The 20,785-nt window shown below is 40.6% G+C and overlaps 1 protein-coding gene across 3 annotated transcripts in view; it reads right to left on the bottom strand.

Moving 5' to 3' along the window:
- Window positions 1-320: 320 nt before the first annotated feature.
- Window positions 321-20,785, bottom strand: part of LOC121520021 (major facilitator superfamily domain-containing protein 12-like) — a 25,071-nt gene continuing 4,606 nt past the window's right edge. For all 3 annotated transcript variants that reach the window (XM_041803219.1, XM_041803218.1, XM_041803217.1), the window contains 10 exons: window positions 20,563-20,682; window positions 17,169-17,379; window positions 16,967-17,096; window positions 10,397-10,618; window positions 7,812-7,904; window positions 6,410-6,502; window positions 5,342-5,512; window positions 5,157-5,251; window positions 2,759-2,889; window positions 321-2,143 (listed from right to left, as the gene is read on the bottom strand). In XM_041803219.1, coding sequence (XP_041659153.1) covers window positions 2,100-2,143; window positions 2,759-2,889; window positions 5,157-5,251; window positions 5,342-5,512; window positions 6,410-6,502; window positions 7,812-7,904; window positions 10,397-10,618; window positions 16,967-17,096; window positions 17,169-17,379; window positions 20,563-20,682 — 1,310 coding nt within the window. In that variant the 3' untranslated portion in view covers window positions 321-2,099. The remainder of the gene's footprint in view (window positions 2,144-2,758; window positions 2,890-5,156; window positions 5,252-5,341; window positions 5,513-6,409; window positions 6,503-7,811; window positions 7,905-10,396; window positions 10,619-16,966; window positions 17,097-17,168; window positions 17,380-20,562; window positions 20,683-20,785) is intronic.

Here is a 20,785-nt window from a genome sequence, read left to right on the forward strand (position 1 = left end):
AAAATATCTTTGCAAGAGCCACAATCTAAGTGGTGAAAAGTGGCAGAAACGGCTTGATGTAGCAATAAAAATAGTTTAAGGTGGCAAAAATGGCTGAAAAGGAGCAAAACTGTGGAGATAAAGCTGAGAAGTGGTTAGAAAGTAGTAAAAATGGGTGAGAAATGACAAAAAATGATTTACAGGTGGCAAAAAAGAGTAAACAGTGACTAAAATGGGCAAAAAGCAGTCAAGAGTGGCAAAAATGGGCAAAAAATAGGAAACAAGTGGTATTTAATGGCAAAAGGTAGCTAAAAATGGGCAAAAAGTTTTTCAGTTTTTTGTGGAATAATATTCCAAATTAAGTTATAAAAGAGCCAAAAAAAAAATCCCAAAAGAGCCACGCTTAGTATCAACAGTGATCTAGTGTGTTCACAAATACTTTGATTTAAACGACTGGCCACAAAATAATAAAGATTGAGTTTCGTTTTAACATCAGATTTAGCTATGGATCAGAATAATGCTGCAGCCACAGTTCTACAGCAGACTCTGACTCTGCTCTGCTTTCATTGGCTCGGGTCTTCCTCGCCTCCGTCAGCATGGTAAATATTGATAGTGCTGAGCTCATGGTAATTAGTGTCTTTAACTGCACGGTCTAGGCCTGCCCTCCTTTTAGAGTGTCTTGAGACATCTTTGGTCATGAGTTGGTGCTAGACAAAGACTGATGGAGTTGTCAGCTGCATCATTACTGGCTCATATGAAGCATCTATTCATCTTCACTAAAAACCCTAAACTGACTTAGGCCAAAGACAACTCAGGTTTATAAAAGCATGCATACACACACACACACACATCCTCACACAAGGTTGTCTTGATAAATCCTGATCCACCTGGAATTGTGCGCTCATAGATCAGAAAACTCCTTCTGACTGAAAATGCCCAACAATGAGCTAGCAGACCAGAGGTCGACTCACAACGCTGACTATGAAGAAGTCAAAGCCAATCTTCTTTCTGACACAGAAACTGAAACAGTCTGGGGGCGCAGATGGACCAGTAGTTAGGTCGCGCCTGATGTATGTGGACGGCCCGGGTTCAAATAGAGCCTGTGGTTCTACTCTCTCATCCCTATTCTGTCCACTGTCCTCTCTCTCAAAGAAAGGCAAAAAGCCCCAAAATAAATCTGTAAAGAAAAGAATGAAGGCACTTTTGAAAGAAACAACTAGACGACACTGACCGTTTGTTTGCTACACAGGAGGGTCATAGATCAGGGAAATTTTCACCGTTTCTGTTACAAATGCCGTCTGGTAAGACACCAGGAATGCTCGTATGCTTGACATGAGAGACAGCATTTCTGATATTAACAAGTAGCTTTAGCCTAGCAGACTATCATTCTCTTCTTAGTAACCTTAGCCTTGTGTAATGTTGATATTGATTCTGCAACATTAGCACTAAAGCTAGCTGTAAAGTTCCCATCAGCACACACTGATTAAGCCAGTGCTGGTCTAGTAAAACGGACTGGAATGTTTAACATCTTATTTTTGCCAAACAAATGTTTTGTTGATGTGGAGGACAGCTATCATTAGCATCAGACGTCAGATTTCCAGTTACCCTCTCACACCATAGCATAGCTTTGTCTTTCACTGGACAAGTTTATAAAAGAATCTGACCAACTAAATCCAGATAGAGAGAAGTCAAATCAAAGTTTTTTTTCTATTTGTTCAAATAGGAAGAAACCCGGGACAACCTCTGACCTTGCTAGAGTAATCAAGAAGGGCGGGTTTGTCCACAGTGAGGGCGGAGCTTAACGAGGGGTTAACCCAGCCTCAATGAAACAGAGAGGAACTAAAGGACTGAAGGCTACACAACAGCGTGATTAGAGAATATAAACAATTGTAATCACAGATTTAAAGTAGCGGTAATGAAAACAAGATGTGGGCATAAAACTGGCCCTTTTCAGTTTTCCTGGATTCCCTTCTTACTCCTGAAACACCTTCACAGGTGCCTTTTGGTTGAACTTAGTAAGTAAACAGTATTTCCCCTTAAAAGTTGAGATGAATAAAACAAGAATAAAGCTCCTCTGATCCGCTGCAGCAGGATGGTCCCTCTGGGTGCAGCGCTGGTTTTTAGTTGACTGTGGGTTCATCCTCAGAGATGTCTGGTAGATCTCCTTCAAACACACACAGGAAGGGAAGGGTTAAATAGATGTCAGAGGGCTTTTTTCACTTCATTAGAAGCTTTAGAAAAAAGAAAAAATCAGAGGATCCAACGATGACAACACGCACATCTGTAATTCTGAAAAGTAAAACAAACATTCGACTGACTAAGAAGCAGAGCAGGGCAGATTTTATCCATCACTAAGCTCTGAGAGAGCTGCAGGTTAAGTAGCGCTAAAATATTCTGAGTACCCAAACAATATCAAGGATGCAGAAAATGCTTTGCTACAAATACAAGCCCACGTATTGACCATGACGCTACACTTCCTCTTCGCTGTGTGGAAAAAGTCAGGACACTGCGGCACAGTTTAGTGAATGAACAGCTAAGCTACTGAGAGGATGTTTGACTCAGGACACAGTAACACTACAGCAAAGGTACTGAAAAATGTAGCTAGCCTGCTAAGGTCATGATTACCAGAGCTGCTACTGCCCATCACTGCTTCTACTCCTCTGTTTAAGTCTTCTAAACATTGTTGTAAGTGCATTATTTCTCTGGCTAAGGTGTTTCAAGTGTAGAAATAACCATTTCTATTAATCATACTAAAAAACACACAAAGTTGTTGACTCACGTGGTCGGATCTTGATTGGCCAGATGAAGATGGAGCAGAGAGCCAGGGCTGCAACCACAGCCACGCCTCCTGTTACTATGACCATGACGTAGTGATAATACCACACACATGCAGGGCAGCAGACTATGGTGCTGAGAGAGAGAGAAGAAAGGGAGAGATTGGTTATCGTCATCAACTTGGCTAAGGAGCTTTTCCACCACACAGACTCAAGGACAAGACCCCAGCAATTTAGTATCAAAAATAAATAAAACAGATTGTTTTGTTGCATTTTGTGTGTTCAATTAGCTTGTTTCAGGACATTTTCATACCCACAGTACCTATAAAAAATATTCAAAGTATGTTTTACCGTTTTATTGATTTTATAAGTCCTGGTCAATTTAATTTGGCTTTTTTGACCCCCAAAAAACTCTTTAATGTCAAAGTGAAAACAGATTTTGACAAAATGATGTAAATAAAACTCTGTAATGTAAAATAAGTGAGTGCGTAAATATTCACCTCTTTAAAGTGACTGACCTAAATCAACAGTTGGTGAAATGTGGATCAGCTGAGGTCAGTGAATGTGTCTCAGTGATTGTGTGGATGTCCAGTCTCTGGTTAGTCAGTATTCCTTGCTACCATTACACCATGGAGACAAAAGAACACTCAGAGAAAAGGTTATTAAAAAGTCTAAGTCAGGAGATGGAGACAGAAACATTTCCAAGTCTCTGAACTCCGGGGGATGTTCAGAGATGAACTCAGATTCAATCTGGACTAGAGTTCACCAAAAGACATGTGGGAGACTCCATGGTCAAGAGATAGAAAGTTCTTTGGTCTGATGAGACCAGAATGAAGCTTTTAGACCATCAGACAAGACGCCAAACACTGACATCACCACAAACACAACATCCCCACTGTGGAGCACGGTGGTGGCAGCATCATGCTGTGAGGATGCTTCTCAGCAGCATCACGCTGTGGGGATGCTTCTCAGCAGCACCACGATGTGGGGATGCTTCTCAGCAGCATCACGCTGTGGGGATGCTTCTCAGCAGCAACATGATGTGGGGATGCTTCTCAGCAGCATCATGATGTGGGGATGCTTCTCAGCAGCATCACGCTGTGGGGATGCTTCTCAGCAGCATCACGCTGTGGGGATGCTTCTCAGCAGCATCACGCTGTGGGGATGCTTCTCAGCAGCATCACGCTGTGGGGATGCTTCTCAGCAGCATCACGCTGTGGGGATGCTTCTCAGCAGCATCACGCTGTGGGGATGCTTCTCAGCAGCATCACGCTGTGGGGATGCTTCTCAGCAGCATCACGCTGTGGGGATGCTTATCAGCAGCATCACGCTGTGGGGATGCTTCTCAGCAGCATCACGCTGTGGGGATGCTTATCAGCAGCATCACGAAGTGGGGATGCTTCTCAGCAGCATCATGCTATGGGGATGCTTCTCAGCAGCATCATGCTATGGGGATGCTTCTCAGCAGCATCATGCTATAGGGATGCTTCTCAGCAGCATCATGATGTGGGTATGCTTCTCAGCAGCATCACGCTGTGGGGATGCTTCTCAGCAGCATCATGATGTGGGGATGCTTCTCAGCGGCGTCACGCTGTTGCATGTATGGTTATTTAATAATCACCATACATCAATATTTTTTTCTACTTTTTTGTCATAAATCTCTTTAACAACTTTAGACTTGCTTCAAACTACCAAACATTCAATAAGTCTCAGAATTTTGACCTTTTATTCCAGTTTGATAATAGCAGTTTTTTTGTAACTGTACATTTTTGCCCCAAAGGTGTCCAGAGGGCACCCTAATATTAAAGCTGGCACTACATAAAATATACAAATGCAATCAAATCAATTTTGTTGCTAATCTTTGACCCATCCAAGACTCTTATTAGCACCAAAGCCCAATCAAACTGGCATTTAAAGGATAACAATCTTGAAAATGATTAAATGTTTGGTAGTTTTGAGCAGGTCTGAAGTTGTTAAAGAGATTTATGAAAAAAAAGTAGAAAAAATATTGATGTATGGTGTGTACCAGAGGGTACAAAATGCATCAGTAGAGTATTAATGACATGTAAGAGTAAAACATGTTAGATTTCAAAAATTCCCTGCAAGAGGTAATGCCACAAGCTGTAAAACTGCCAAAATTATCACAAATTAAAAAAACAAAAAAAGTTGAGGAAAAATGGACAAAAATGCCTGAGGAGGGCACAAGGGTTAAAACACATTTTTCAACAAATGAAAATTCTGACCCAACCCTGAAATGCCTTTCCTGTTCATTTTGGCCCTTGATGGCTGCTCGGCTCTGGCTTACATCCTCACTTCTGTAATTATTTGTCCGTTACAGGACATCCCATAATAAACATGCATATTCAATAGCTGTTCAGCAGTGAGTGTGTGGGTCAAACTTACTGACACGGATGCAAAGCCTGGATGGCCATCACTGCCACTCCATTAGCAAATTTATCAGTGAAACTCATGGCTCCATAAACAAACGCCCCACTTTGCTGAAGAGACGAAGAAATGAAGAAAACAGACAGAAGTGAGCTTCATGAGGAGACATAACACAGCTCTCTTTAACACACACACACACTTACCGTCTGATCAGCGATCAGATCAGCTGTCATGGCGAGTGATATGACCAGGATTGTGGCTGACCCTGACCCAAGCAGTACTGCTGCCCCATACACACGCTGATCCATCTTATCATCGAGCAGCACCCAGGAGGAGAAGGCCAGGATCAGCAGCAGACCCACGAAGTAGGTGAGCTAGATTCATCAGAGAGATACAATGGTTGCTTCAGGGTGAACTGCAAGGACTTACTGAGAGCATTTTTCCTAAGATAAATGCGCGTCTTTTTCCAAAGTGACGGCGGTCAGTCATAAACTAGACATGTGTCGTCTGCAGAGGTCGCACCTTTGCCAGTTTCTTGTTTAGCAGTGCTGGGGATAAGCCTGGACATTCAGCAGTGTTCCCCAGGTACTTCAGTGTAATTCTATCAAATGTTACAAAAATCTTGCCTAGCCACAATAGAGTCACAGCCACATAATGTTAAACCAGTTAAACTCAACCCTGCTCAACCAAAGAGCCACGGTGTTGAAAAATACCTTTGCAAGAGCCACAATCTAAGTGGTGAAAAGTCGCAAAAAAAGGCTTGACGTAGCAATAAAAATAAGGTAAAGGTGGCAAAAATGGTTGAAATACAGCAAAAATTTGTGAAAAGGAGCGAAAATGTGGAGATAAAATTGAAAAAGGGTCAGAAAGTAGCAAAAATGGGTGTGAAGTGACAAAAAAGGGGGTTCAGGTGGCAAAAAATGAGTGAAAAGTGACTAAAATGGGCAAAAAGCAGTCCAGAGTTGCAAAAATGGGCAAAAATAGGAAACAAGTGGTATTTACTGGCAAAAGGTAGCTTAATTTGACAAAAAAGTGGCAAAAAATGGTGAAAAAGGAAAAATGGGATAAAAGTGGCAAAAAATAGGAAAAAAAATTGGTTTTTAATAGCAAAATGTAGCTTAAATGGGCGACAAGTTTTTAAAGTTTTTTGGGGAATAAAATCTCAAATTAAGACATAAAAAAAGCCACAAATAATCACAAAATTGCCACATGTGGCCCCAGAGCCACACATTGAGTATCACTGTGTTAAACAATCTCAATTCTTTACTTACACACTTTCCAATGAGTTTACTGACAGGCTTCATGATGAAGGAGGATAAAAACCCACTCAAGAACATCACTAATGGGATTGTTGCAATAAACTTCTGTAGGAGGAAAAGAGAGACAATATGAGCGAGAATATTAGGAGTCACATGTGAACTTAGGTATGCAGAATACTTCTGATGAGGCGGGCTGCTTTGGCTTTAAAGGCAGGGCTCTGATGGTATGACTGTACTTCAGCCACTTCAGTGGCTACCTCAGTCTCTCTAAGTGTGCAGGAAATGTTCGCCTGTCTACTAAATGTGACATCATGGATCGGTGACTGCAAACATTTGTAAATACGTAGTGACACACGAGTCACTACTGAGGGCCTCTCAATAAGCTGTGTGTTCATACACCACTTCAGGAAGATCAACATCAAATTCTCTTTATGTGTGAAGCTATCCACAAGGGTTTGTCTGCCCTGAGTGCAGGCTCACAGGTTTACTGCTTTGACCCACTGAAAGTGACCAATTTTCTTTAACAGGGAAACACAGCATTTGCAGCTTAAAGTATGGTAGGATAGGGATTCCTACCATACCATGTTCGGAGCCAAGCTGCTGAACACTAACCTGACACGCCAGATGGATTTGTTTCACACATCCATCTGGAAAACCTCCCATAGACGGTGTTTGGGAAAGGGCAGAGGCATTGAAAAAATGTGTAACGTAGCCACTACCGAGGAGTAAACTCCATAGAGAACTGCATAACATGAAACATGGCGACTGTAGACATGTCAGTACACGACTTCTGTGGTTTTTGAAAAGGAAACAACTCATTGCTCAATTTTACCGGCCTCCTGTTGCTGCCCGCCCACGTCATGACTCCGCTAAACCCAAAAGTACGCCCCTCGACGCTGATTGGTCCATCACTTTCTAACCGGGCCCAAACGGTTCAGACGGGAGCTTTGCAAGATGGATTCGCTATCTGCTTTGCAAGGTTAGCTGAACACCCTATCCTGTCCTAAAATGCGTGCTAGTGAGCAGCCCTAGTGGGTGCTGATGGAAATCACTCATCAGTTCATGCAAACAAGTCACCAGCAAGGCTGAGCATGGGTAAACTGGTCCCTTTCTAAGACTGCCACATGCTCTTGTGGATCTTCGTGCTAAAAGAGAACCAAAAGAGTAAATGGACGACCTACCTAAAGGCCCGCCTCAAACTTAAATGTATGTCTTAAATAAGAAACACAAAAATGCTGGTTGAGGAAGCTGTGGTGTGAAAGGGTGGCTAAGTTTGCCCCAGCACACACTCCTAAAACTGAAAACTTAAGTAATAACATCTCTTTGCATTTCCTGTAAACTAGAAATGTTGGAACATGGTTAACTGTGCCTGCATGAATGTGTTCAGAGAGGAGTTCAGGTTGTTTGGTCTTACCTTGGGCAGCCCCAGGGTGTTGATGAGGTACATGGAGATGTAAGTCTGGGACAGATTGACTATTAACCTGGTTGACATGTAGAGTAAGGCCACCTGCACAGACACACACCTGTCAGAGCAGAGGACCTCCAAACAAAGCCAACACTTTGGTATACACATAAACAAGTGGTTTACACATAAACTTCTGAATGTTTCTAGAAACTTCAGGTAAGTTATCCCTAAAATCTCCCTGAGTTTCTTGGCCACACATGAGCTCAGAGTAGGACTCCATGCCTGTCAGACGTGAGGCGGTGGCCTTAGGACAGCGTTACTCAACCCTGCTCAACCAAAGAGCCAAAATGTTAAAAAAAACCTTTGCAAGAGCAACAATCTAACTGGTGAAAATGGCTTAAAGTGGCGATAAAATAGTTAAAGTGGTGAAATTGTCAAACAGTGACAAAGAAGTGAAAAAAAATGGGTGAAAGTTGGCAAAAATGGGGAGAAAAAGTATCAAAAATTTATGAGAGATAAGTTACAGGGGGCAAAAATGGTCAAAAAACAGTAAAACGTGGCAAAAATGAGTAACTAAAATGGGCAAAAGTGGCATGCAATGGCTAAAGGCAGCTTAATTGTGCAAGGGGGGGAAAAATGTGAAAATAACAAAAGCAAGCTTAACGAGGCAAAAACTGGTAAAAAGTGTCACAAAATAGGTGAAAACTAGCAAAAAAATGGGAGATAAAGTGGCAAAATTGATTAACCCTTTAACTCCTGAGCCTTTGGACCCGTTCTTATTTTAACTATAAATGGCACAGAAAGTGTCTTGTAAGTGCTTTTGCCCATTATTCTAGAGTACTTGAATATCTGACAGTTGTGTACAATGTACTGCATGTTTAAAAAGTGTTCTTTCTAACTGTTTAAATTAAATCTCAGATTCTGGGCTCTTTCATTATTTTAACCATAAAGGGGCCCAGAAAATGTCCTGTGAGTATGTGCTTTTGCCCATTTTTCTTCAATACTTAGAACTTTTAATATATGGCATTTGTTTACATATTATTGCATGTTAAGTGTTTTAACAGTTTAAAAAGAAGAAACACAAAAATCGGGGAAACTTTATGCTCGAATCTTAGTGGGAAAAGGGGAAATAACCACATGCTGGCTGTAAAGCACAGTTTCTTAGCTTTCAGAAACTGTTTGAATTTTTCCGATAGCACAAACAGTCATGCAAATATGGTCATGTAAAGTGTGCTTCAACAGGACACACTAGGAGTAAAAGGGTTAAAAAATGAGTTACAGGTGGCAAAAATGGTCCCAAAAGCTATAAAAATTTGGCAAAAAATGAGTGAAAAGAGACTAAAATGGACAAAACTGACAAAAAAAGGGAGAAAAGTGGCATTCAATGGCATAAGGCAGCTTAAACGGGTGAGAAGGGGCATAACATGGCAAAAAATTGTAAACAGGAAAAAGCAGACAAAAAAGAAAAAAAACTGGTGAAAAGGGACAAAAGAAGTGGCAAACTTGGGCTTGAAAAGCTGTAAAAATAGATTAAAAGTGGCGAAAAAAGGGAGAAAAATTGCAAATAAGAGCAATGGAAATATAGAAACAAAAAATAAAGGTTGACAATTTAGGTCAACTGTACAAGAGTGGGAAACAAACTGATTAATGTTACTTGCAATGTATAATTTCTGAGGTTAAAGTTGACCTTTTTTAAGGTTTTCTGGGGGAAAATATTTCAAATAAAGACATAAAACAGCCACATGCGGCTCTAGAGCCACCCATTGAGTATCACTGCCTTAGGACATTAGAACGATGGAGAATCAGCTGACAGATGCTGCGTACAGATGATTACTGGGGAGACATTTCATCAAACCTGGGCTGTAAAACTTGTTTTGCACATCTGTGATACTTCAGGAAGTGCTCAGAAGATTTGTGCAAGAGTGAAGAAATGAGGTAGAGGAGAACAATTCTGGAACACAACGGGTACTGCTTTGTGTTTTCTCTCTGCAGTATATAGTGTCATATGATAAAATACAGAAGGTTATTTAAATACATTTATATAGGCTTCAGCATGGCCAATCAACATTAAACCATACCACCACAGTGTCATTCTTCTGGACTTAAGTTTATTTTTATCTCAAACCTGCACAGCATAGGAAGGAAAAGTTCATATTTGTATTACATGAATGCAAAATAAATCCCAAATGCACTTTTAAGCATTAAATGGCACCAATTCTGGGCGCCAGTTTAGCTCAGATGGCAGAGCAGGGTGCAAGGCACTGTTCCTCATCAACTCCCAGTCTGGGCGCTGTTTGGTGCATGTCTTCCCCTACTCTCTCTCCACATTTCCTCTCTCTCTTCAGCTATCCTATCCACAGAAGAGCTTCAAAAATAATTTTAAAAAGGCAACCATGAGTCTGAGGGTAGCTGACGGCTGCCATGAGCATCGTATGAAGGATATGACGTGAAAGCATGGTCAGAATACACATTCATTTACATACACTCATTTCCTTATTTAATGAGATTAACTTCATATTTGTTAGTGTTTTAATTTCAGATACTCATGTTGCAGTGATTATTTATTTATTTGTGTATGAATGTAACTTTCCCACCTGGTAAAAGGCCGGCTGCTGCAGCCAACATTTCCACTGCAGGAGAGACGAACGGGTCTTAGGGCGAGAAAGTAATGGCGTCTGCTCCCCGTTCTCCTCTCCTTCTTCTGTCCTCTCCCTGTCCCTTTCCTCGTCTCCCACTATAGACCTCTGCTCTGTGGTCCCAAGGTGGAAGAGGAGAGAGAAGAGTGCACCGATGCCCAGCACAATCAACGCCAGATTCTGAAATCAAACACCACAGAGAGTTTGTTGGTCCACCGTCTTATCACGAGAGCGCCAACACTCATATAGTCATGGACGAAAGTATTGGTACCCTGGAATTTGCCAATCAGACCTCCTGGCTGGTCTGCTACTTCTCTACAGCAGATGCGCGCTTGCTAAGGACTCTAGTCTGACCACAGAAACTGTAGTCATTCACAGAAGGAGGTCTTGATAATTTAATGTCCTGTTCACAAAAGAGAGGAGAGAAGAGACTATGAACCCCGGCTGTGGGCTGCAAATGGCACATGAAGAGAATGCTCTACAGCGCAGAGTTGGGGCTGTTACAGAGTTTCAACATCAGTTTGATGGAAATAAAATGTGAGATTTGGAGAGAGATTGTGTTTCAGTGATTCATCCAGTCATGTAAGCCTTATCTCACTGTCAGGAAACGGAAATGATTTACTGTTGCCATGACAACAGCTCAAACCATCGAAGCCTTTGTGTACCTCAGTGCATGATTCCTTCTAGAAGAGTCCATGAATGTTTGAGTGTGAATAATGTGTCAGCCGTGGACTAACAGGGATCTCTGGTAGGACAGAATGTTCTAACAACATAAACTAGCCTTTCAAACAGAGTTAGACTTAAATGACAGTAAGACGGTTTGTGTCTTCTGCTATCTTTGATGGAGTCTCCAGGTAAAGCCCCGCCCCTAAAGCATGGGGCCTTCTGCAGGTAAGTTGAATGGGCGTTTTATCAGTTAGCTTTCTCTCTAGTCATTAACTTTAGCACCATCTCGACACACACCATGATCTCTAGAGCTTTCCTATTTTTCCACCGATGTCAGACTTAACAGGTTAACCTGCGTCTGTAGTTCGGTTTCTGTACATTATGACCACCCTCTAAAATGTACAGAAACCGAACTACAGACGCTGAAAGGTCAAAATTTGGCATTTTTTGGCCATTTTCATGACGGACACTTTGCACATTTGAACAAACTCATCCGAGGGCTTTCATCTGATTGACTCCAGAATTGTTTTAGTCAAACCAGACAACCTTGAGACCCAAAGTTGTGTGAACTGTGAGTTTTCACCACAGGGTGGCGATGTTATCGGAGCACAAACTCAAGCTTCATTTTTGTCAGTTTTCAGCTGTGAGATTTCACTAATATTGCCTTATAACTTTTTAGTGTTTATTTTAATCACCAAACTTCGCAAGGATAATCACACATTGGTCCTAAATACATCCATGCATCAATATCATCACTTCGTCACAGCGCCCCCTTCTGTCAGTCAAACATTTGCTCCACTGATTTTTCATGTGTTTTTCATGTGTTGTAAACAAAAAAACAGCCCCAGCACACTGTTCTGCTCAGGATGATGAATTCTGGTACGCATGTAGGTCATCATCAGACTTACGTAAAAGCCTCATGGACCCATGTCAAAATCCCAACAGGAAGTCCACCAGCCTCATTGCAATCACACAATAAGACGTTTTTGATGGTGCCAAATGACTTTTACCTCTACTGACTTTTTAAAAACTTCATCTTAGTTCTTCATAATTCTATGGCAAGACAACAGTGACTCATTAAACATGCCTACATACAAAAATATAATCATAGTGCCCCCTACTGACAACAGGAAGTGAAAAAAATGGGTCCTATCTCCACTGATATTGTCTTTGTTATTGCCCAAAAAAATCAGCCACAGCACATCATTCAACCCAGGCTTCTGAATTTCTGTGTGCATATAGGTCATCATCAGACTTACAAAAAAGCCTCTGGACCCACGCCAAAATCCCAACAGGAAGTCCACCAGCTTCGTCGCAATTTCACAGTAAGAGGTTTTTGACGGTGCCAAATGAATTTAACACCTTCTAACATATTTAAAACTCCATTCTATGCTCTTCAAAGCTCTCTAGCAAGACAACAGTGCTACACTGAACTCACCTACATACCAAAAAAAAATCATCATAGCGCCCCCTACTGATAATGGGAAGTAACAACAATGAGTCATAGCTTCAGTCCTCTTGCTGTTCTTTACCTTTTAAGCTCTGATTTAGAAAGACAACCTCAATATGTTTTCAGAACAGAGGCATTTTTTACAGATGTCTCACTGGAGACAGCAAGCATTTCAATATTTTGTTAACTTGACAGGAATTATGTGTAACTCTCATACTGAACATGTGATTACAAATTTCACATGTATAATCAAGGTCATAGTTTTTTTCTTCCCATCACTGATTTCAACCAACCAAGCTCAGATTTAGATAGAAATGCCCCAATATTTTTTCCAACACTGACATTTCACATATTAAATTATTCATTCCTTTATTTATTTAATTATTCATTCTCCTTTTTATTCACAAAATAATGTCTTTCCCTCCTCAGCAAAATCTACAACTGTCACCATTGGTTATTTTCCTGAATTTCAACAATTTCCTCATTGTGAGTACTTTATGAGATAACGTGAAAGTCCATAAAGAAGCAGCGCAAGATGAATTCTAGAGAACATTTAAACATTTCAGCCAAGGAAGGGAGCCATCAAACACATCCCTCCAGGATGTTTGAAAATGGTTTGAATGGGAGATTCTATTCTTAGAAATTATAAAATCAAACATGGTCCAGTTAATCTTCCAATTCACTAACCATTTACAATATTTAATATATACTCATACTACTCATACACACACTGCTCTGTGGCATGTTTTTTTCTAACCTGATGCCATTCCTGGGATGCTCTACGTTTCTGCCATGCTGCAGCACACTGCACAAGGTTTGCTAACAGCCGACTATTCCCACATACCGCTGATTGCGAGACACCCCGACATTACCTCTTTCAACTTTCATGCCACTAGAGGGTTAGAGGGTTATCAGGAAAAAATAAGAGAGATTTTAGTAAAAAAAAAACTAGGGCTGTCAAAGTTAACGCGTTAATATCGCGTTAACTCAAATTACTTTTAAGGTCACTATTTTTTTTGTCGCACGATTAACGCATGCGCGTTCTGTGTGACCCTCAACCGATCCCGTAGTTTGCCAGACCAGGAAGTGGCACCGTCATGATGCGGTACAAGCGAGCAGAAATGGATAAAGGACAGAGACTTTTGAATGGCAGGTTCGGCTTTCAGATCATGTCAGATAAGACTGAAGTTATTTTCTCCTACTGTCGACATGAACGGAGTTACAAGGAGTTCATAGAGTCTTATATAGCCCACACCACTCACTGGCCATGCACACCCCTAATGCAGAGAGCCGCCCCCCTCACCATGCTGGATTTGTTTACAATGGAGACACTCAGACAACTCTGCAGGGATGGACTCGCTATCCGGCATACCGGGCTTTTCCCAGTGTGCCGACGCACTTTTGGGCCAGTATGATTTATTCATTTATTTAGGCTATTATATCTGCCATGAACCAGCACCACAGATGCACTAACTATTTATAATGACTGCTGACTGGTCCGATCACGTCTCCTAAAGGTCCGTTTAACCCACAGCCCCACCCCGCTCTCATCCCCACGCAGCTCCTGCTTGTAAGTGAAAGTATTTGGAAAAAACGAAACTTACTAAAACGATCGACTGGGACTGTAAAAAATCAAAAATAAAACAAAACAAAACAAAACAAAACAAAAAAAAAAACAGTCCATCAAGATGCTGCAAAAGTGTCAAAGACTCTGCAGTCCCTATAGGAGATTGTCTGATGCTGGTGAATGTACAGCTGCATCATGAGGAGGAGGAGGAGACAGAGCAGCAGAGGCTAGTGTGTGACAGGAGAGCAGAGGTTAGTGAATGAGCTCTGTAGAGTATCATGGCTGAAAGAATTATTAGACTGTGGGTCTCCTTTATTTAGGAAGAAAAAAATGGTTTTAGATTAAATCTGTAGCTCTTCTATGATCTGAAGAATGAAGAGATGGTTCAGTCCTCTTACTACACCTTAAAAGTTCTCCACTCAGACTTCTTTTACTTTGTGTGTTCATGAGTTTTGAAAAGAGTCTTCACATGTGTGTTTATTGACATCATTTCAGTAAATCTACTGGGCTGATGACAGCCATTTCTTACTGTCAGCATTTATTTTACATTTGGACTACATTTTTTAGTTTGAAAGTAAAAATATGCTAAATAATAGCAGACATTTGTTAAGTAATTGCTTTTTCTCTTGAGCAGGGCAGATGTGTCCACCTTACTCACATCAGAACAGTGAAACACCATTAGATGTGTCTGTGCCTTACTGCTGAGCTCTCAGCAGAGACTTGACTTCTTTATATACATGTGTGATGATATCTGTTGTTCAGTGTTCAGCTGCTGAGAACAGAGGAGTTAACTTCTAGAAGTCTAAAGTTTGACTCTACATTGTGGTATTATTCATTAAAGTTAAATTAAGGTCAGTATCTCCATCTGTTGTGGCTTGTTGGGCTTGAGTTTACCATGTTATGCTCTCAGCATATTTTTGCAGTGTTCAGTATCTTTGAGCTCAGACTAGAGAATTTTCTTTATCTTTATCTGTTGTTGTTTTGGGTTGTTGACATGAACAAACATTTGCATAAAGAAAGCATTTTTGTCCACTTGTGTTGATAAGGGTATTTAAATCTTGAGAAATAGTACTGTAAGGTACATTTAGAACAGACAAAAAAAGTGCGATTAATTTGTGATCAATCATAAGTTAACTATGGAATTTGTGAGATTAATCGTGATTAAAAATTTTAATCTACTGACAGCCCTAAAAAAAAAAACATATCCCCTCTTGTGCCATTTGGGCACAATCTCAGGTATCAAACTCTTTTTTACTCATATGCCATTATAGGTGGTCACTGAATCATGGACACCCCCCCCCAATCACCTAGCCCTCCATATAGTTCCCTTTCAAAGGAAGTCTTACTAAGGAACTAAAGTTTGACACCAAGAGGAGCAGATTTATTTTCAAAGCACAAAAAAACAACACAAAATACAGTGCAGAAAACTAAAAGAAACTGTTGAAACAAACAGAAACTGCACAAACATGACAAGAATTTTCAGTGGAGGCTGGTCTTTCAAATGAGACCATGTTTGTGTCTGTAGTACCAGGCACCATCCCATAGGGGGCGAAAGTGTCTGGCTACGTAGCACTACTTCAATATGTGGTCACTGATTTGAGTCCTCTTGAGTTGGATGTGGTGTAGGTTAAATGGTTTATTTTGGCTTATAGCTGAGCTTCTTCTGTTTCATTTGATGTGTAACATGACTATTTCTGTGCAAAAATAGAGTGCACAGAGCAAGTTTGTTTGGATCAAGGTGAGCAGGACCAAATTTGGTCCCGCTAGGGCTTAAGGTTTTTTAAAGTGCACCAATTCCTGAGGATCAGTTTGATAACAGTTCATCTTTTGGAGTCTGAGATGAGAGCTTCGCGTTCTGTTCCTCACAGAAACGTCTATTCTTCCAAGCATGCCATCAAGAGATAGCCACATTTTGCACTTGTGATTTTATTTTTGCCAACAAGCACATAAAGTTGTTCTGCTCGGTGCATTTTTCTCTTGTTCTGGGACTTATCAGGAGAGGAACTAGTCTGATTGCACATTCACAGTCACAGGGGTAAAACTAACCTGTCTCACAACGGTCTAAAGCCAGCTCATGTTCCCTATTAGTGGGTAAACAATCCAATGCTTGATGAATTCTGCTTCACAATGACAGGAATGGAGCTGTGTGGAGCTGTGTCTTTAAGCTTGTGGAGCTCTATTCTGCCAAAAACAAAAGACCCTTTAGCTTGGTTTCAACTACAAAATCATGACATGAGTTTAACCAATGAAAATAAAGCTTTCTCCCAGGATCAAGTCAGCAAAGTCGACTTGCACAGTTTTAAAAACTATAAATTTTTCTTGCCAAACTGCTTTGGACTCTCTCCATATGTGTAATGGAAAAAATTGTGTCCTAACCTTGAAAGGTTCGGTGCATATTCGGCCATGGCCACTCTGTGGTCATGGTTGGTGGGTCCACCTGCACGTGTCAAAATAAATCCGGAAAGTTTCTCCTTTCTGATTGTTGTTGGTGTCTTAATTTTCCTGTCTTTTTAGAAATTCCCACCACAATATGTCGAAAAAGTGGGGTCAGGGTTTAGCCTCTGGAAAGCTCAAACTGGTTTACTTCCCGGTCATATCATAGCAGTAATTTCATGCTAACAATTACAGATTGTTAAATTTGTTAACAGCACCTCAGATGATAATAATGTCACTATTGCACACGTCGTTTTAGTTTGAAAGAGGCTCATTTGCACTAAAAAAGTCCCTTTTACCCACCACTTAAGCATGATAACTGATCTAAATATGCCCAAACATGAATGTCTTGTTATCATGTTTTTCCCACTTCTGAATATTTGAAAGTTTCACACTCAGAAGAAGTCCTCACCCTGAAGACAGGCATATCATCTGGCCCCAGTGTTTCATCGAGCGGGTCATCGCCCCCTCCAGCCTGGACATGGAACAGCAGGTAAGCCAGAGCATACACAGTGATGTTGGCAATTACTGTGAATGCATACCTGGAAACACAGGCAAACATTTTACAGAGGCGCATCTTACCCGTGTGTTGTTGTTTTTATAACAGTGCATACCTGTATGCAGTTAGCTCTACTTTAGCATGCTGACAAGAGACGAGCTCTGGAATCAGGGACAAGTGGGAGATCTGAGTCGCAGCCCAGCCAAACTGGAAGACGATGATGAATGGGACGAAGTAGGTCAAACTGACCCACTGAGGGGTGAGGGAGTCACAGCCCAGACACTGGTTGAAGATGAATGCAAAAGACAGCATCACACTCAATGTACCTGGAGGAAATATACAAAAACATAAATAAACAAAACAGGCAGCTGCTTAATAGAGCCGTCATCCTTTCCTATTCACCCGTATGTACTAGTGCTGGTATGTCAACACAGTTACGTGTCATACACTCACACTTGAAGCCAAATAGATCCATCTGAAACACACACAGTGGCGGGACATTCTCATCTTTCACACCAGGGAGTGGGTTTCATCTGAATAAGCTCTAAACTGTCTCAGTAAGGCTTTAAAGGAACCCTGCAGGATCAGACAAGTTCATCTTGTTGCATAGATATTTGTATCTCTCATATGTATATAGCTAAAAACCTCACTAGATATCTGCATTTTGAGTAATTTCAGATATAAATTCACTAGGAGGCCGCCATGTTTTGGCCCCCACTGGCGCTGTGACGTCACAGTTCTGCGGTGCTCCTTGCCGTTCCTCTGCAGTAACCGCTGTTTAAGACAGCCAGGGCTGTTAGGGCTGATCTCAGAGAGGCTGCACGTCTCAAACACAAAGAATTTTGAGATTTGAGGTCTCTTCTACTGTTCATTTGCACCATGAGGAGTTATCTGTCCATTTAGACAGGAAATGATAAATACAGAGCCATATTTACCTTGTTGTAGCAAATATGTCCGTCCACATGGGTAGAATATGTTAGTCTGTTTCTTGATGAACCAGATGAAGGCCATGAGTTAAAATGCATCTGTTTAATAAAGTTGTTCTCCAAACTTCTACTCTTTATGAAGCTTTCTGTTTCCACATGGTTCAAAATCTTGCAAGTAAAGATAAACACAGTACCAAAACACCTCTGGTTTGCGCTTTTCAAAGTAAAAGCCCACTTAAGCATTTCTTTGGAGAAACTCCCTTCGTTTGTACATAATGCTTTTATTTTGAAAGCTTCCAGCACACTTCCTCTATACACTGAATCCAGTCACTTGTAGGGAGTTCTACTGAGGTCAAACTCGGGAGGAATGACAGAGCTTTGACCGCAGGGAGACAAAGGCAGCAAACTCAGCCTAGTATGAAAGCTGTTATGGCAGCAAAACATACTGCCAGTCTGAAACAGTGGTTACCATAGCAACGACGAGGAGCGCTAGTGACGTCACAGTACCAAAACATGGCAGCCTCCTGGTGAGTTTATAAGCTCAAACTTAGTCAAAATGCAGATCTCTAGGATATGAAATTAGTTTTTAGTTTATACATGAGAGGCAGAAATATCTATCCAACCAGATGAACTGGTCTGATCATGCAGGGTTCCTTTTAAGAACCTAGCAGCCGTATGAAAAGGCATTCATTCATACTTTCTGTCCTTATTACACAATTAATAAACATCTTTGAGAAGGAATTTTCTTCATCATGGCTGCATAGCTTCATACTGTTTACACATGACATACAAAAGCAAGCACATGTCTAAAACATATCACAGAGAAATCTACTACTATGTAGGTCAGTGTATTTTCTGGCGGATCCATTTCCTGGTTGAAACTAGACTCAAAAAATGGGAGGAACTCTTGTTACCAGTCGTTTTTCCGTTTTTTTTTTATTTTGGTCACAAAAACAGAAAACATATAACATTTTAAAAAAAGGTGACTAAGTCTTGTTTTTTCAATTCCATTATTTTGTTTTATTCATTTAATGAAATACTTGAAGAAAAGGAAATCATCTGACCAATTGGGAAAGGTGAGCTTTTCAAAATAAAAGCCACCATGTCAAAACAAAAGCCATCCATTGAATTTTACAGTATAGTAAAAGGCAAAAATGCTCTATATGTAAATCTATTATCATACTGGTAAACACAAAGGATGGCTCTTGTTTTGAAATGGAGGCTTTTACTTTGAAATTCTCACCTTTCTCTGTGGTCACATGACTTCGTTTTCTCGAGAATTCCATTAAACGAATAAAACAAAATATTGGAATTGAAACAAACAAGTTTTGGACCCCGTTTTATAAAATGCTGTTATTAGGTTTTCCGTTTTTGTGACCAAAATGAAAAAATGGAAAATGACAGATTTTTCCATTTTTTTCTTTCCAATTTGGTCAAAACGAGAGTCTCTCCCATTTTTTGATTCTGGTTTCAACCAGGAAATGGATCTGCCAGAAAATAAACTGACCTATGTAATGTTCTTCTAGACTGGAACTCAATTTGGTGTTTGAACAGTGTTTTTGTGCAGATTTCATTTCAGCTAAAAATCAAACTTTAAAACCCAACATTCAACACTGAAGCCCCAGCATTAAGTTATAACATTAGAGTCACAAATAATACATACACTACTTACACAAAAACATAAAGTTTATAATGCAGTAAAAAGTGTCTGAGGGTGAAATGCAAAGAAATGGGACAAAGACAGAAATAGCATTACTGGCAGTGGGATGGGTCGGCATGCTTAAAGGTAATAAACTCCTTTAATGTACCGCTCATAATTTAGGGGCAATGCATGTGATATAATGAATAATAAAACCACACAGTTATGAACAGTGCTACTGCAGAAGAAGGTAACAGTAACACGCATGGAGTTTTGAAAACAAGCACTGGGAAATTGTCGTTTTAGAATTGTATTCAATGCTTGATACCACTTCAAGCAGTTTTTAAGTTTTTCCCCAATTCTCTTTTCACAGTGGAGATCTGTCCTCATAGCACCGTCTATCCTGTGCTTTAATTAAGATTTCCATTTGGGTGTTTGTCACTACACTTCCTGTATTTGACAGTCGTTCCACTGTGGAGAGCCGACCACTTCAGGGTCACCTTTAAAGCTTTCCCTGCCATTATAAAGTATTGTAAAACCCTATCCTAGCTGAAAAAGCTCAATAAAATACATTCTGAGTGTTTAGTAGGGGAACAAAGTCCAAACAGTTGTTTCATAAAAGGTCACATGAACAATTTTTATGAGAAAATGTGCAAAAAACAAACTGCTCCATTCCTCCTGAAGTTTTAACCAGCTGCTATGCCTACAGGATAGCATGTTAACATATACACATTCACAGAAGACTGCTCCTGACAGACACATGCAAACAAACATACATGTATTCATATTAGTATGCCATCCTAAAGTTCTAAAAACACAGAAACAGTGTAAAAATATATAGACAGACAATAGAAACAAAGTGTAAAGGCTGATGGTGACAAGGACCAATAACATGATACTATAGAGCTGTCTGTCCAATCATCTGTTTCATTTGTTTGACCTACCTACTAAATGCCATGTTTTTCTTTTGCCATAACTGCCACAGCCGGGGGTTCGGTCAGACTCATAGCCAACAAGAGGAGTACAGACAGCATCAGCTACCTGTCCAACCAGGAGAAGAACACCTACGGCAACAGAGGACAGACACAATCCATTCACAATCAATTTACATTTAAATATTCCTACAGAGACAGACAGACAGACAGACAGACGGACAGAGAGATGGAC

The sequence above is a fragment of the Cheilinus undulatus genome, linkage group 13, assembly GCF_018320785.1.
Source record: "Cheilinus undulatus linkage group 13, ASM1832078v1, whole genome shotgun sequence".
Lineage (NCBI taxonomy): Eukaryota > Metazoa > Chordata > Actinopteri > Labriformes > Labridae > Cheilinus > Cheilinus undulatus.